The sequence below is a fragment of the Vitis vinifera genome, chromosome 17 (genome assembly GCF_030704535.1).
Source record: "Vitis vinifera cultivar Pinot Noir 40024 chromosome 17, ASM3070453v1".
Taxonomy (NCBI): domain Eukaryota; kingdom Viridiplantae; phylum Streptophyta; class Magnoliopsida; order Vitales; family Vitaceae; genus Vitis; species Vitis vinifera.
In genome coordinates, this window is record NC_081821.1 from 19420209 (window position 1) to 19439212 (window position 19004).

General features: G+C 34.3%; 1 protein-coding gene across 5 annotated transcripts in view; it reads right to left on the minus strand.

The window, feature by feature from the left end:
* Window positions 1–19004, minus strand: part of LOC100257953 (probable cyclic nucleotide-gated ion channel 20, chloroplastic) — a 173716-nt gene that overhangs the window by 87721 nt on the left and 66991 nt on the right. For all 5 annotated transcript variants that reach the window (XM_059734164.1, XM_059734165.1, XM_010665639.3 and 2 more), the window contains 2 exons: window positions 13279–13377; window positions 7828–7965 (listed from right to left, as the gene is read on the minus strand). In XM_059734164.1, coding sequence (XP_059590147.1) covers window positions 7828–7965; window positions 13279–13377 — 237 coding nt within the window. The remainder of the gene's footprint in view (window positions 1–7827; window positions 7966–13278; window positions 13378–19004) is intronic.

Below are 19004 nucleotides of genomic sequence, written 5' to 3' on the forward strand. Positions count from 1 at the left end.
GACAATTGACTACTTCTTGATTCAGAAGGACGGTGAAAATTTTTCCCAGGTCAGAAAGCCTTTAGGTAAGCTTCAAAAGGAATAAATTCCTTTTACACCTTTTCTCCATGTCTTCTTGAGATAATTGAGTTACTTTTTTAAAGTGAATTCTACTATTTGAAGACTTGATTTTTTTTTTTTTTTCAAATTTACATCCATATGTATCTATGCTTTTTTTTTTTTTTTTTGTTAATACTAGATAAATATAAGATGTGTAAAAAACTATACTAACATTTAATTTTTTTTTTCTTACAGATGGAGCAAGAATGGATTAATTTTAGAAAATTTACTTTTCCAGTATTTGCTAAAAGTAATGTCATTTCGGATTCATAAAGATGTGAAAAATTTAGACAGATCACAAAAATGCATTTTGGACAAACTCTGTAATGCACAAAGTGATATTCAAAATTTAGAAGTTTTAAATGCATTATCTTTTTGTTTTAAACAGATGAATGATAATTTAGACAAATCTTTTAATGCTTCAAGTTTTGATAGACATTGCACCCCAATGGATATAGATCTTGAAATTTTCAATTGCAAGAAACAAAGAAAAATTTGTGAAGAAGAGTCAAAAGCTATATTTTTAAAAAATCCTCATTCAAAAAGTCTTCAACACTTTCGAAATGATTTTTAAAATGAATTTCCAGAACTTTCAAAAGAGAGTCAAAAATTTTAAAAAGCAAGATTTTTTTTTTATCAACAAATATTTTTAAATCTTCCTCAAGACCTTAGACATATGATAAGTTTAAAGGCCCAAGCTGCAGGAGAAGCAAAGCAAAGCAAGAACACAAAATGCAATTTCTTGCTGACTATAGCACTTTTGGAATTCTTATTCAAGGAATGAGTTTTATTTGACACTCTCATTATGGCAACACCAAAAATGAGTGTCCAAAGCTCAATCCCTTGTGTAGAAAAGTTTTATTAGAAAGGCAAGATTGTAAGTGTGCCTTCACTTATGGTATTTGCAAGGTCAACATTGACCTAGATAGCTATCACCCAATAGTCTTCAGGTTTAACAATAAGCCAATAAAGTTAACCCTTGCTCTCCTCATGGATTATGGGGTAATTCATCAATTAGTTTTCTCCAATCCTAAGTAAACCAATGGATTTGGAAGAAAACTAGTAGTATATATTAAAATTCCTTTATCTAAGGATTTAAATTAGTTGAACTCATCATTGAAAGCAAACCTCTTGAGTGGTCAAACGATGGAGGAGTTTACCCTACTCAACATATCATCTTCCTCAAAGCCCGTTCAAGAAAACATCATTTGTTTGGTACAGAGACCCCTTGGCCCTGTAAATTCAATCTCAAAAAACAAATCCATTGTTGTAGATAAAAATTGATTGCAAGAGATTTAGATTATGAGATTTATAGTTCTTTTAACCATAAACTCCTTGCTGAAGACAATATTCAAAAAACCATCTCTACAAATGACTTCCCTGAAGTCGCTTTCCTTTTCCAAACTCAATTCTCTTATCTTGTAGATATGCACAAAAGAGAATACATTAAAAAAAAAAAAAAAGCAAGCTAGAAGAGAATTTGAAAAACCTCTCTTAGAAATGATGAGATAAAAGATTTGAAGAATCTTTTTATACAATTGTATCTTTCAAATCTTTATACCCTTGTCTTCTTGTATTTATCCAGTAAAAAAAAATAAAATTAAGTATTCAAATAATAGAATTCATTTTAAAAAAGTAACTCTCATTTATTCTCACAAGAAGACAACGTGGAGAAAAGGTGTAAAAGGAATTTATTCCTTCTTAAGCTTACCTGAAGGCTTTCTAACATGGGAAAAATTTTCTCTGTCCTTCTGAATCAAGAAGCAACTAGTTGTCTACTCCAATAATTTTGTAAATTTCAACAAGCTTCAATTCTGTGGATTTCCACAAGTTTCAAGCTCATCAAATTTCTCTATAAATAGTAAGAGTCATCAAGTTCATCACAAGGCAGAGGCAAACGAGAGACAATCTGAGCTAGCAAGAGTGTTTCAAAAAATTCTCTTTGCTTTTTTTGTAATCCCTCTCATTTCAAAAACTTTTCCGTTGTAATCAAAACTCTCTATTTTCAACAAGCTTGTAATCAAAGATTCAACATCTCTGTATCAAGGTATAATTTTCAATATAAAGTTCTATTTTCAGATTCAATTTCTGTGTTTCTATGTTCAATTTTTGCGTTCATTTTATGCTTTAAATTTCATTTGCAGAATTTATCTTTTGATTTATGAACAGTTTTATGTCCTTTTTTATTTATGAACTATTGTGGAAGAAATACAAAATGTATTAAAATTGGAGAAAGTAGAAGCATCAAGTGAAATAATTAAGGGTGAAACAAGTGGTGACAAAAGTCAAAAAGTTGAAACATGTGAAATAAATGATGAAGTACCAAAAGAATCTACTACACACACACAAAACAAAAAGATAAGGATACAAGTGTGGTAGGAGAAACATCAACATCAATAGACAAAATAATTCAAAAGGTTGAAAAGATTGAGAAAGTTGAGATAGGTGAATTGACAAATTGAAAAAAAAGAAACAAACAAAACAGAAAACAACAACCCAACGTAAATAAATAAATTCAAAATAAAAACAAAACAACGAACATGATTTCTTCAAAAGTGGATAAACAAATATTTTTTTGATGTTATAGACAAAATAGATGATGAAGAGACAAAGAAAATATTTACAAAACTTAACAAATTTAATTTTCACGGAAAATACAAATAAAACTCAAGAAATTAGACCAACTCAATACTCTATGATGAAACATTTAATAGATTTAAAAAAATTAAAAAACTCATAACTATTGAAGATTTGAAAGAGGAAATATAAGAAATAAAAAAGGAAATAGATCAACTAAAACAAGAAAACAAACAAATAAAACAAGAAAATGAACAAATAAGAAATGTAATACAATACAAACAAGTAAATTTTGCTGAAACATTTGATCCAGGAATCATAATCCTAGATAAAGAAACTCAGATAGAAGCATTTATAAATACAATATCTAAAATAAATTTTCAAAGATATACAAATGTAAGATTAATAGTTGAAGACTTCAAAGTAAAAATAATAGTACTAGTAATTCAGGAGTTGATATGAATTGTATACAAGAAAGAATAATCCTACTCAATATTATGAAAAAACGGGACAAGAACTTTTCGCCGTAAATAAAGGTAAATTAAAATAGAATATAAACTTCAAAATGTCAAGTTTCATTAACCGTTGCTACAGATCTGGAACAATATCGACAAGGACTTATTCAAACTCTCAAGTAGATCAGTGATAATCAAAATAATGAATTATCATTGATTTCCTTGAGATAATCAAAATAATGAAGAAAAATTATGGTCACACAGATGTCCTTGGAAGACTATTGCTCAAATTTTCCAGGATTTCTCCCCTTTTGTCCGCTTAGTGGTGGGGAACGGGGAGAGAATCCGTTTTTGGGAAGATCTTTGGTGGGGTATCCAGACTTTGTGCTCTCAATTTTTTGGTCTTTATAAAGTTATTTCTGTGAAAAACCTCACTGTCTCAAATGTCCTTGGCAATTCCTTTCCACTGTCTTGGAATTTTAATTTTCGTCGTAATCTTACTAATACAGAAATTGATCTACTTTAGAGAATCATGTCCTCCCTTAGTTCAATGCTTTTCTCTCCTTCTTTGGTAGATTCAAGAGTTTGGTCTTTGTCATCATCAAGCTTGTTTTCGGTGAAATCTTTTTCCTTGGCCTTGTCAAAAGTCTCAAATCCTATCTTGTTCCTTCCGGCCAAGTTTTTGTGGAGTTCAAAAGCCCCCTCAAAGGTTAAGGCCCTCACTTGGTTAGTAGTACATGGGAAGGTAAACACCAATGACAAGTTGCAATTGAAAAGACCCTAGAAATCCCTCTGTCCTCAATGGTGCATTCTTTGCAAAGGAAATGGAGAATTGATCGACCACCTTTTTCTTCATTGTCCCATTACCATTGGACTCTGGCACAAGCTGTTCAATCTAGCAGGGTTGGCTTGGGTCCCTCCAAGGAGTATTGGGGACATGATGGTTATTGTTTTTAAAGGTATGAGGAATTCATTAAGAGGCAAGACACTTTGGCAAATCGCTTGCCTTACTTTGTTATGGATGGTGTGGTAAGAGAGAAACAATAGGATTTTTTAGGATAAGGGGAGAACGGAAGAGATGTTATGGGACTTGCTTCTTTTCTATTCCTCTCTTTGAGCCTCTTGTACTGCAGCTTTTAGCGGAGTTCCTCTTAGTGTTTTACAACTCAACTAGACTACGGTTTGCGTTTCAAAAGTTTGAGAGTGTTGGGGTTTTTCTTTGTATTTAGTTTTCTAAAGTTGAGTGATTTCTCTTTTGTTCAGTTTTTTTTTTTTGGTCGGAAGAACCTCTCATCCTTCTATTGTTTCTTCTCTTTCTCTTGTATCTCTTCTTTCTTTTGTATCTTTTCTTCTTTTAATATATTTTTCTTCGTTTCTGATAAAAAAATAATAATAATAATGAAGAAAATGAAGACAACTCTTTCAGATGATTCATATGTAGGCCCAAAATTAATCCTATATGGTGGACCTATGGGTGAATCTAGATAATTATTTTCATAGCCCATGTAAACCTTATATATATCCTATGGATAAAATAAAAAAATATATAAAAAAAAAAAAACCGTGAGACAAAATTTACAAGATGTGAATAGTAGAAAGGTGATGTGAATGAGATAAAAGATCAAATCATTCCAAGAACTGTTCAGGATTCCTTATAAGCTTCAAGATGTAAGAGCTACAACAACACAAGTTGTCTACTTCATTAATTCAATGGATTTAAACAAGTTTCAATTCCGTGGACTTCAACAAGTTTCCAGTCCATCAAATTTCTCTATAATTAGAGTCATCAAGTTCATCACAAGGTAAAGGCAAACAAAAGACAATTAGAGCTAGCAAGAGTGTTCCAAAAAATTCTCTTAGCTTTTTGTAATCCCTCTCCTTTCAAAAAGCTTTCCTTTGTAATCAAAACCCTTTGTTGTCAATAGCTTGTAATCAAAGATTCAACATCTTTGTATCAAGGCATAATTTCAATATAAAGTTTTATTTTCAGATTCAATTTTTGTATTTCTATGTTCAATTTATGTGTTCATTTTATGCTTTAAATTTCATTTGCAGAATTTATCTTTTAATTTATGAATTGTTTTATGTTCTAGGTTGAAATGGCATCAAAGCAGTGGAACATCATTTGTTAGAGTGGGAACTTAGATGGCTTAAATATAGATTGCACATTGAGGTATCTATCTCCAAAGTCTCTTCCAAGCTTGGATGGAAATATATTTATGATACCAAGGGCTATGTAAGTTCAACTATCAGATTATGTTGTAGAATTGTGGGAATACGAATGAACACTCAATTTCAACCTCCTAATTCTAATTCTGAAAATTAACCTAAATATATTATTTCAACCGATATTAGAGTTAATTCTTATTCCAAGCTTAAAAAAAAAAATACCAATAATAACTTCATAAGGATTAAGAGGCCATGGATTGCCCTTTCTCCAAGCATTTAATTTTGCTTCTCTAATAATTGATAACAGAGGATAGCATCTTCCTTCAATGTTCTGTTTCTTTGGAGTGAAGGCAAAAAAATTGAGGTAAAACCAACAGTAGTTTTGCTCTCTATCAACCATAGTCCACTCCAGCCTGCTGGAGAGCTTTATGGCTCTCAGGTCTATTTCCTCAATTTTGCTTGCTGCTGAACCAAATATGATTGGGTTTCAAATAGCAAGTCTTTAGACCTTTGTTTAAAGATGTATTGCTTTGGCATCCATATGAACAAGAAGAATTTAATGAGAAAACCCTAGGAAGGGAGGAGTGACTCCAAGCCTCCATCTCATCCAAATCCCTAGATGTTTCAAAGATTAAAATCCTAATCTCCATCATCCCCAAACATTAAGGGTTGATATTGAACCTTGAATCTCAATATTTACTGGGTATGGAAATTAGCATAAACCTTCAAACAAGCATTGAGTTGATAAATAAGCCAGGATGGCTTGAAGACAAAGAACAGAGGATTTGACTGCCTAAGGGCAGTAATCAATATTACCAAATGTAAGTCGTTCTTATTTTTTAGATTAGGCACTTGATTTGATTATTCTTTTGCCTAATACAGCAAAATGTATGACCAGTACAATTCTAATTTTTTTGTGTCATTTCATGTTTTATTCAGATTGATTCTTTGATAAAAAGTAAAGTTTCACTCTCCATGCTTGACATTGATATCTTATTTGCATTTTGTTTAAAGCTTGTGTGTTTATATATGAAGTTCGTTCCTTGACCTGTATTTCACAGAAAACCAGTAACTTTACAAGTAGATTAGGAAACTGTTTTCATCATGCATCTTTGAAGTACAATTCTTATTTTTTTTTTTATTCTTTTATCAAAGATGGTTCCACTGCATATGAGTTGGGTAAAATTCACAAATCTGGAGGTTATTTCCATCTTTTGTGCTGGTGTTTTAAACAACCTTAAGAACACTATTCAAAAGTATTTTAAAGTCCCAAATAGAGCCGTGTATTTTCTTTGAAGTTTGGTCATTTGTTTCATCTTTTCTGAGCCACTTTTTAAGCATACCTACAGTACTTTTCCTACTACAAGAAAACGTTCTAGAACACCAACATATATATTGGAAAAGTATCATAGGAAGGTTTAAAAGAGACGGATCCAAGGGAATATGGTTTTCCTTACTGGTCAACTGTACCAGTATCAACTTCAGCATCTTTACAGATGTAATCAGTGAGTTTTCTAACCTCCTGTAGCCCCTGATTAGGATTCTTTGATTCAACTCCATAATAACATTGACCCATGACTAGTAGTAAAATTAGCAGGATCTAGGAATGGAAAATGGAAGGAAGAAGAAGAAGAGAAAAAGGTGAGTGCAACTTCATGAGTCAACCTTGACCCCTCTCTCAACCCTATTTTTCCTTACAGCAAGCAAAGACACTAGATAGCTGCTCATCCCAAAAACTCTCACAGAATTTTAAAAACATCAAATATCAAGTTCTTGATTCTCTAAAGAAAATGCCCTACACCTGGAAACTATATTTAAAGTTCATGAATACCAGAAAAGTATAAAATCAAGGGAAAAGGAACTCATCGGATTCTTTTCGCAAGCAATGGAAGTCCAATCTTACTTGATTTTAATTTAGATCAAGACAACTTCTAAGATTCAGAGATGGAGAAAAAAAATTTAGAAAACAGATTCCCAACCATGAACACAATCAAAAGATACAAAATGTTTTTGCATGACAGCCATGACAAGCTTGTCTCTTAACTCTCAGTAGAAGATTTTTAACATCAATGACAAAATAAACAAAAGTACCAAGTTGTGTGAGAAAAATTAAGACAAACAATTTCTCACAAAACCTTCTTGTTCAGTCTATCAATAAATGGTCCATCAAAAACTCGAAGACATTTATTAATGTGAAGTAAAAGAAAGATAAATTTGAAATAAAAAACTAAAAGTTACATGTACATCCTTCAATTTAGTAATTAATGTTTCAATCTCTCAAAATGAATTAAAAGTTATCTGAAAAATAAACATCAGCATAGATCCTCATTAAAAAACCAAAGTCAATTTCAAGATTTCTATTTATTTATAACAATGTGAAAATATTGAGCATATGGATCTTAAAACTTCAAGCAAAAGGATGTCAAGGAAAAAACATCATCGTTCACAAAGAAACAATCAATTGACTTAAAGCAAAAGCAAAAGGAGGTCAAGAAGAAAACGTCAGCATGAAAGAGAGAAGACTTACTTGAGGAAGCGGTAAAACAATAAATAAATCAATTAAAAAATATCCATGAAGGTAATGGATAGCAATTTTTTTTGGATGGTCAACTAAGTCGCCGGCACCAACCACTCTAGACTCTGGAGCAACATAGGCCAGCCTAAACTGCAGAATACAAATTGGATACATCAGTCATGCTTAAGTTTACAGAATTCCATTTGAAGATATTGAAATAGACAATAATACCATAATAAACACCAATTGATAATAATGATTTCAGACATTTGAGTTTTCACAAGCAGTTGAAATCCATTTCCTGCATAGTCCTGTTTCCAGGGTTTTCAGAGGATACACTGGTAACGGCCCTAAGCTTTGGCATTTTTGCATGAATTGAACATGCATAATATTTAAAAGAAGAAAGAAGCTAATGCACTGTTCCATAATGTGTTGATTAGCCTAAAATGAGTATGATATTCTTATTCTGAAGAAAATATTGATCTTTCTTCAACTTGTACCATGTTTTCAGAACTGTGAATAGGTCTCAGCATAAGAGGAATTCCTACAATATGCAGTATATGACAATATTACAGCAGTAGGAAAAAGAAATTCATATCACAAGGATCAAAATTAGTGTCATAATCATAACATTTTCTTTCATTACTCCAAGTCCCAGTGTTAATGGCCAACCATGTCACTGATATCATCAACATAGCAACAAGGGACAGTAAATAAAAATCCATTTTGTTTCTGAAATTTAAAAATAAAAAATGAAAATGAAAAATAAAATCATTGCATAAATCTTTAAAAAAAAATGTCAAAAATTATTAGTGTTCATCTTGTTGCTAAAGTACTGTTTTACATGGGTGAGCTTGGTTTTGGAATCCCAAGGTCCATCATTTGGTGCATCAGGTAACTTCCATAACAATTTGAAAAACAGGTTTGGAGGCTTCAAATCCCCTCTTCAACTTAACCTAAATAGGTGTCATTGCAAAATCCGTGACAACAGGGATTGATCAGAAGCCTAACATTGTTGATAACAAAAAGACTGATTGATCAAGGGCTTCAAACCGTGACAACAGGGATAACTTATGGTGCATTTACTGCCAAAAACCTAGACATAAACGGGAGAAATGTTAGAAACTTCATGGTAAGCTAACCACATCTAACAAAGAATGGGGTTACAATGGAGGGTAACAAAGGTATAATGGGCAAGCAAACTTGTCTTCTATTCAACAAATTAAAGAAAAATCCTTGGAATAAGGTAGATTCAATCAAGAGGAGATTGAAAATTTGAGAGCTTTGTTGGGAACTCTTGAGAAACCTTCAAGTAAGAAATCTTCAGGTACCTGTTCACTGGCACTTTTAGTTAAGTTTCTTATTTTCATTGGAGTAAAAGTCTCAGATAAAACTTTTGCAAATTCTTGGGTTTTAGATTCAGGTGCTACAGATCACATGACTCATTCATCACACCAATTTAACAACTATAACCCTTGTCCAAGCCAAAGGAAAATAGCCATAGTAAATGGTTCATTTACCACTATCACAGGTGTAGCAAATGTCCAAATTAGCCCTACGCTCACACTTAGAAATGCACTTCATGTTTCTAAGTTGTCCACTAATCTTGTCTCTATACAAAAGCTTACACAAGATCTAGGTTGCAACGTGACTTTTTACCCTACTCACTATGCATTTTAGGTTAGGGAAGATGATTGGATTGCCTAAGGAACAAAACAAGCTATACTACCTTGAGACACCAAGCGAGTCATCTGTATCTCTTCCTTCTGAGCACTACCTTGTCAATAAACAAAAAATTTGGCTTCATCATCGTAGACTTAGACATCCGTCATTTAGAACTCTTAAATTGTGTTTCCTTCTTTATTTAGGAAATTAGATGTTGAGAGTTTCCATTGAGATGTATGTGAACTTGCCAAACACAAACATTCAACCTTCCCCACCAATAATAATAAAAAAAGTCCAAAGCCCTTTCATCTAATTCATAGTAATATTTGGGGCTCTACCTTATTCCTAATATATCTAAGGAATGTTGGTTTGTGTCTTTTATCGATGATTGTATTAGGGTCTCTTGGATTTTCTTACTTAAACACAAATCCGATGTGAGTTTTGTTCATCCAAACTTTCATAACATGATAAAAAATCAATTTGGTGTCACTATCAAGAGGTTTCAGTCCATCAATGCCAGAAATTATTTCAATCAAGTCCTAACTCTATACTTTCAACACGAGGGAATAATTCATGAGTCAACACCCTATAGCAAAATGGAGTTACTGAGAGGAAAAATGGTCACCTTCTTGATACAACATGAGCTTTTTTGTTTAAAAAACATATGCCTAAATCTTATTGGGGGGAAGCCGTCCTAACCACCACACATCTCATAAACGGATTACCTTATAGAGTTTTAGGTTTCAAAACTCCCATGGATATACTTTCATCGTTTTATTCTAATATGAGAACCACAAACCATCTCATTCCTAAGATATTTGGCGTGTGTGTCCTTTGTACATGCTCACAATCCAAACAAGGGAAAATTGGACCTAATAGCGGTTAAATATATTTTTGTGGGATATTCCTCAACTTAAAAGGAGTATAAGTGTTACCATCCACTATCCAAAAATTCTTTTGTCTCAACAAATGTTACTTTCAACGATTGTGAGTCCTATTTTCCTGCTCCTTATCTTCAGGGGGAGAATTCCATCAAGGAAGACAAGGATCAGGATTCCTATCTCATTGACCCTTCTGCAGTCTCTAGTCCAGTGTTTGATCCAGTATTTGTACCCTACTTCTCTAAACCAGAGTCATTGCCACTTAAGCCTACTCCTAAAAATCGAATGACTAGCAAAGTGTACTTAAGGAAGAAAGTTACAATCCCTAAACTTATACAAGCCCAAAAATCTGAACCACCTTCTAGAAATGAGGTAATAGTTTCTCATCCTTCCTCACAAACCGAGTCAAAACTTCAGTCTAAAAAATCTATAGATCAAAATCACCCTATTGCCATCAGGAAGGGAATGAAGGAATGCACTAAATGTCCTTTATATCCACTTTCACATGTGGTGTCATTTAAAAAGTTGTCTCCATCCCATAGAGTTTTCTCACAAGTTCGAACAATATTCATATTCCTACTACTCTATCCAAGGCTTTATCTAATGAAAATTGGAGACAAGTCGTGAATGCATAAATGCAGGCCCTAGAAAAGAATAAAACTTGGGAGATGGTAAATTTCCCTGTAAGAAAAAAACCAATAGGATGTAAGTGGGTCTATACCGTTAAGCATAGAGCAAATGGGACACTAAAAATGTACAATACAATACTAGTAGCTAAAGGATTCACTCAAACATATGGTGCGGACTATTTAGAAACATTTGCTCCGATTGCCAAGATGAACACAGTCAGAATTTTGTTATCATTGGTAGCAAATTATAATTGGGATCTACAACAATTTGCTGTAAAAAAATGCATTTATGAATGAAGATATGGAAAAAGAGATTTATATAGAAGTCCCTCCTAGATTTAGTAGTGACCCAACCACTAAAAAGGTGTGTAAACTGAAGAAAGCTTTATATGGGCTAAAACAGTCTCCAAGGGTGTGGTTTAAAAGGTTTGCAAAAGTAATGAAAAACATGAGACATAAACAAAGTCAAGGAGATCATATGTTGTTCATCAAGCATTTGGATTCAAGAAGAGTTCCAGCTCTTTTGGTATGTATATGTAGACATCATCATAACGGAAAATGATGAACTAGAGAGGTAGACTTTGAGACAATACTTGGCCAAGGAATTTGAAATTAAATAGTTAGAAATGTTGAAATACTTCCTAGGAAATGAGGTGCACATTTTAAGCAGAGAATTTTTACTTCTCAACACAAATATGTAACAGACCTTCTTAAGGAAATAGGGAAGTTGGCGTGTAAACCAACAAGCACACCAATAGATCCTAATCATAAACTTGGAGAGGCTGAGGAAGATACTATGGTAGATAGGGGGGATGTATCAACACCCGATGGGAAGACTCATTTATCTCTCTCACACAAGACCCGATATAGCATATGTTGTGTGTGATTAGTCAATTCATGCACAATCCAAAAGAGGTTCATCTGCAAGCTGTTAACCGAGTGCTACAATACCTTTAGGGGTCTCTGGGAAAAGGCATCATATTTTAACGAATCCCAGGACTAGTACTTGAAGCATACATTGATTATGTTGGATTTTTGGTTGATAGAAGATCAACTACTGGGTATTGCACCTTTCTTAGTGGGAATCTGGTGACATAGAGAAGTAAGAAACAAAGTTGGGTGGCAAGGTTCATTGCAAAAGTAGAATTTTGAGCAATGGGCCAAGGAGTTTGTGAACTACTATGGTTAAAGATTATTTTGGAGGATTTGAAAATTAAATAGGATAGGCCAATGAGACTTTATAGCAACAAAAAATCTAAAATCAACATTGCATATAATCTAGTGCGACAAGATCAAATGAAACATATAGAAATTGACAAGCATTTTATCAAGAAGAAACTAGGTAGTGGATTCTATTTACTGCCAACTTGCAAGCATACTCATAAAAGGTTTAAGCAGTACAAAGTTTTAAGCAAGTGTATCCAAACCGAAAATGGAAAACATCCATTCACCAACTTGAGGGGGAGTGTGAAAGAATGAAATTATGGAAGTTGTGATTTTGTAGAGAGAATTAGGTAATCCTGTGATCAAAGGGATTTGTTGTAATTGAGTTAGGAAAGTTCTTAATTTAGGTACTAGGATTTTTTGTATATAAATATGTGAGTCTCTGTATAGAAAAGAGTTAAGGAAAAGAATTTTTACCTTGTATTCTTTCCATCTCTCTTCTACAAGTTTAAATCCTTTCCTTTCAATTTCCTTCCAAAAACTCAAATGTCTTCTTCTCACATTTATTTCTCGCTAGTTTGGCACCTTGACAGAGAGTATCAGAATGCTTTCTAGTCCTAATCCTCATCAGTAATCGATAAATAACCTTGCCTATGAGTAATAAATTAGAATCCAGCTGCTGCTATAACTGTACAGATAATAAAGCCTTAAAGATTAGTTTTAGAATGACTATGCTCGGATTTTTGGTGCTCAACTGACTAGTTGTGACCCTTCTTTAACACAGAGTTGCAACTGGATATCTGAACCAAAGCCACCCAATCACTACCATTCTTGCAACAGGAAACTTTCAGACAAAAAGGGATCAGATTATCAATCTTTCAGTGAGTATCAGTCAAGAAAAACAATGAAAAGAAATTAACAACATAGAAGGAGCTTCTGTATATATGATCCAGATGACATAAACATAAGAATGATAATAATAACAATAAAGAGCTTCAAAAGAATGAAATGAAATTAACAACATAGAAGGAGCTTCTGTATATATGATCCAGATGACATAAACATAAGAATGATAATAATAACAATAAAGAGCTTCAAAAGAAAGAAGCAAAAGACTAGTGCACCTGTAGAAGCATGTTCAACAAGTAAATGAAATCAGTCATGCTTCTGAAAGCCACAATTGTTTTTGTCAGGGACAAGTCAATAATTATGCACTTATTTTCCTGTTTTCAAAGACCAACAAACAAATATAATTAAATAGAAAATAAATATGCGTAGCAAATCAAACAAGAATAACATCTATAAAAGAATCTCCTGTTCATTAATGATAGAAAAAGAAATGCCATCCCTCTCATGGATCTATGAATATGTAAAGGACTTAGACCAATATGCCTTTTACAGCCAAACATAAGAAACAAAGAATATAGAAGAATATAGAATCAGTTTGTAAACCAATAAAATTATGTCTAAAATTTATTAAAAACAAGATCTGAAGTGTTTAAACCCATGAATAAGACCCACAGACCAACACATAGAAATTTAGGAAAACTCTATACTAATACAAAAGAAAAGGAACATGTAAAATGTTGAACAATCAATTTTCCTAAAATCTTAAGCTATTAGGATTTGAGCCAACAATACATATTACACTCCAATACCCTCCCTCTTGCATGGCCCCATAACCACTCTGAGTGGGGCATAGACCGTATAGTGGCAAAAAAAAATCACATTTTTGTGATAAAAAAATTTAGATAGAGTAGAAAAATTATTCTTTGACTTTCGAAAATTAAGGCCAAGATTTTTTGCTAATTTAAACATAATATTTTTGGGCAGTTAAGGATAGGATTATGATTAGAAAAATAAAGATTATTCTTTAATGTATTTCCATGTATATTACAAATGATTTCTAAGAGTTCTAGTTGTACATATTTTTTTTCTTTTTCCTATATATTTTGTATCTATTCATATTGTAAAGTATCAAAAAAAGTCTTCCTCAATAAAATCTTTTATTCAAGTTGTTAGATAGTGTACAATTATTTAGGTTATTTACTTTTCTTTTCCTTTTCTTTCCTTATTGTATTGTGGGTCCTACTAACATGTATATATATACCCAAGTCCAATGTGTATTATTAACAGTTTTTCAATAACAAGAATTAGGGATTCTCCCTTTTCTCTCTTTTCACATGGTATCAGAGCCTAGGGAGAAAAAAACCCTAATTATTTCCGGTTTATCCGTGAATCAATTCTGGGAAATCTTTCAGTGACCGTGTTTCATTCCGGTCACCTTTCCCATCTCCTAAAGCTTTCCGATCAACCGTATCGCCGTCAAAAAACCCTCACCACCGGCGACTTTTCTGGCAACCTTTTTCTGACGAAGTCTTTTCCGACACCAACCATACCATCAGGTGCGCAAGGAGGAGATCTTCAAGTTTTCTCAAAGCACCGGAGGGAGATTCTCACCCACGCGCCGCCCAGCGCGTTTCTTCTCCGGCGGCCTGAATCTCACGTGCCGGCGCATGAGGGCGCGTGGAGCACTTTCCGGCCACGCACTTCCACCTCCAGCCTTGCCTGACGCCGTCTAGCCACCCTCCATCTATGTTTGTGCCATCCGAGCCCTGAAAGTGCATTTTTTGGGGTTTTTTGGTCTCTGCCGGCCCTCTAAACAGCCTTTCCGGCAACCTCTGGTGACTTCCTTTCCACCCCGAGCCCTGCATGTGTCTTAGGAAGTGTTCTTCTACCCTTCCAACAGTGCCACATTTGTTTTTCTTTACTATTTGGTCTCTCACAGCCGCAGATCCTCGGATTTTTCTTCTTTCAGCCGCGATCTGAATCCGTATTAGGGCTCTCTTTAATCCAAACATATTTCGTTTTCCAGATAAGTAGATATGGCTACTAAAAGTTCCACTTTTTCCTCTGTCATATCTGGATCTCCTATGATTACTTTGGAGAAATTGGTTGGCAGTGAAAATTATTTGTCCTAGTCTACCTCTGTGGAGCTTTGGTTTATGGGTCAAGGTTATGAGGATCACCTTGTTAAGTAGGAGGCGGATATCCCTGAGGTTGACAGAGTACAATGGAGGAAGATAGATGCACAGTTATGTAGTGTGTTATGGCAATCAAGTGATCCTAAGATTTTGCTTCATCTTCGGGCCTCCAAAACATGCTTTAAATTTTGGAATCGGGCGAAAGGGCTATACACAAATGATATCCAACGTCTTTATAAGGTGGCTTCTTCTATTGTCAATGTCAGACAACAAGACATGGATTTATCTACTTATATTGGCCAGATTGCCTCTCTTAAGGAGGAATTCTTGACCGTGATGCCTCTTACTACTGATGTTGGGGATCAACGAACACAGATTGACAAGTTCTTCATGGTTCTTACGCTTATTGGCCTCTGTCCAGATCTCGAGACCGTCCGATATCAGATTCTTGGCAATTCCTCTGTTCCATCCTTGGATGATATGTTTGCTCGCCTCCTCCGTATCTCCTCCACTCGGCCTTTGCCATCTGATAACACTCCAGATTCTTCTGTGTTAGTTTCTCAAACTAACTCTCGAGGAGGACGCAGTGGTAACCGAGGTAGAGGCCAACGTCCTCATTGCACCTATTGCAATAAGCTTGGCCACACTCGTGATCGGTGTTATCAGTTACATGGGCGGCCTCCCCGCACTGCCCACATGGCCCAGTCATCTGATCCTCAGTCGCCTCAGCCTCCCAGTTCCTCCACATTTCAGGGTATTTTCCTCACTGACAATGAGTATGATGACTATCTCCGCTATCAAGCCACCAAGTCAGCTTCTGTTGCCCAGACTGGTAATGTTTCTGCTTGTCTTACCCACACATCTTTTCTTGGACCTTGGATTCTAGATTCTGGCGCTTCTGATCACATATCTGGTAATAAGGATTTTTTCTCTTCTATTACTACTACCTCTGCCTTACCTACTGTTACTTTAGCTAATGGTTCCCAAACTATGGCTAAAGGTTTTGGTTTCGCTCATCCTCTCCATTCTGTCCTTTATGCCCCTGAGTGTCCTTTTAATCTTATTTCCATCAGCAAAATAACTCGCACTCTTAACTGTTCTATCATTTTCTCTGATAAATTTGTGACCTTGCAGGACCGGAGTACGGGGAAGACGATTGGCATAGGACGTGAGTCTCAAGGCCTCTATCACCTCACCTCGCCTTCAACTCCTGCAATTTGCATTTCCACTGATGCTCCCCTCCTCATCCACAGTCGCCTGTGCCACCCTAGTCTATCCAAGTTCCAGAAAATGGTCCCTCGTTTTTCATCTTTGTCGTCGCTTGCGTGTGAGTCCTGTCAGCTTGGGAAACATACTCGTGTCTCATTCCCAAAGCGTTTGAATAATCGGGCAAAGTCTCCTTTTGAACTTGTCCACACTGATGTTTGGGGTCCTTGTCGGACCGCATCTACTTTAGGATTTCAGTATTTTGTCACTTTCATTGATGACTATTCTCGATGTACTTGGTTATTTTTAATGAAAAATCGAGCTGAGTAATTATTCTCTATTTTCCAGAAATTTTATGCTGAAATCCAAACCCAGTTCAATATTTCTATTCGTGTGTTGCGCAATGACAATGCCAGGGAATATTTTTCTGTACCATTTACTTCATTTATGTCCCAACATGGGATCATTCATCAGTCTTCTTGTGCTCATACTCCTCAACAAAATGGGGTAGCTGAACGTAAGAATCGACATCTTGTTGAGACAACTCGTACTCTCCTTCTCCATTGTCATGTTCCTTTTCGTTTTTGGGGGGATGCTGTTCTTACAGCATGTTATTTGATTAATCGTATGCCCTCATTTGTATTACATGATCAGATTCCTCATTCCCTTCTTTTCCCTAACCAACCACTTTGGGCCTGTTTGTTTAGTGTTTTCAAGAACTGTTTTCTGTTCTTGAAAACAAAAAACACCAAAAACTTGTTTGGTTGAAAGAGTCATTTTTGTTTTTGTTGTTCCCCGTGTTCTCAAAATGGCACTATTTAGAGAACAACAAAATGTTGTTTTCCCCGTTTTTGTACTGTTTATAGAACAAAATTAAAGAACAAAAAACACATCTGTTCTCCGTGTTTTTCTTTTTCTTCCCGTTCTCATCTCTCTCCAGCACAGTCGCGGCGCCTCTTCTCCAGCACAGTCGCGACATCTCCAGCAAGAAACAAAGGTAATTTCCACAGATGTTGAAGTTATTTTTTATAGATCTAATAAAATAGGTTTTTTTTGGCAATATTTGTTGAGGGAAATGTTAGATCTGATAAAGAGATATCAGTTATGTTATTCGAATTTTTTTTTTATCACCTGCTGTTAGTTTCTTTTTTTCCAGTTTATATTTTCCTGTTTGGATGCTGAGAAAAGTAGGAAACGAGAATGAAAATAGAATGAGATCTGAGATTTTTTTGATCACCTGTTAGTTTTTTTTTTTTTCGTTTATATTTTCCTGTTTGGATGCTGAGAAAAGTGGGGAACGAGAATGAAAATAAGCCCAAAAATTCCTGATTTTTTCCCGTTTTGATTTTTGTTGAGTTGTTCTGTTAAAAAAAAACAAAAACCTTACTTAAAGACATGGAAATCAAACGGGAAAATCCAAGCTTGAGTCTTGACGGATGAAATACCTCAAGGAAAATGGAAAAAATAAAGAGAATCAGAAGAGGATGAGGTGTTGAATCACCAAGAACCTTTTCTCTCTGTAGATCTGCTCTTCCTCTCTCTCATCCAGACTCCAAAGCCCGGTTAACCTCTACTCTTTGGGCCTGTTTGGATGCTGCACTAAACAAACAGACCTTAAGAGTTGGGGGTTGAATGCAGCGTGAAGCAACATACCCTCCACATGTTTGAACTTTGAACCTGCCCTTTATAAATTCCAAATTCCCACAGCTCACCAAACATCCTTCATAAATTCCAAATTGTTGTTGCATGTTGTACCCTTCATAATTGGATTCGTCTATCAACTCGAAATGATCAATTGTTTAGAGAATATGAGGTAGAAGACCTTTCAATCGAAGGTGAAGAAGAGAGCACAAGTAGCAGAAACCATTCAATTGATTTATCAGATGAGAGTGCAGCAGCTATGGCAGCTTGAAGAGATCAAATTGCTGAAGTGATGTGGGCAAATTATATTAATGTCAATCCATGACTTGTCTTATTTTTAATTTTAAATATTTGTCAACACTTTAGTGTTTTGTTAGAATTTATATATATTTGTTAACTTAACTAGTTCTCATTAGTGTTATGTGATGTTTGTTTTAATTTCTAATGATTAAATATTGCTTATAAATTTAATTTATAATTGTAAAAGTAGGATGGACAAAAGACCCATGTGAAATACATACATCATATTTTATTTTATTTTTAATAATTTATCAACTTATATAAAAAATTTAAAATTAAATAATTTTTTAAATTTAAATGAAATGTGTATTTAAAAATATTTATAAATTTATAATATAAAGTTACTTGAAGAAAATATTTTATTAATTGAAAAAGAAAAAAAAACATCTTTCAAACATGTTTTTTTATTAACTAAGCCAAACATGTTTTTTTTTTGTTTTTGAGAACAAAAACTGTTTTTCAAAATTCAGTTCCCAAACACAATTTTTTTTCTAAAAACACTAAAAACTGTTCTTAAAAACTGTTCTCAAAAACTGTTTTCCAGAACAATTTTTAAAAACAGCAACCAAACAGGCCCTTTATTTCCTTCCTCCTCGTGTTTTTGGTTGTACTTGCTTTGTTCATATTCTCACTCCTGGACAAGACAAACTTTCTGCCAAAGCCATAAAATGCATATTCTTGGGATATTCCAGACTTCAAAAGGGTTATCGTTGCTATTC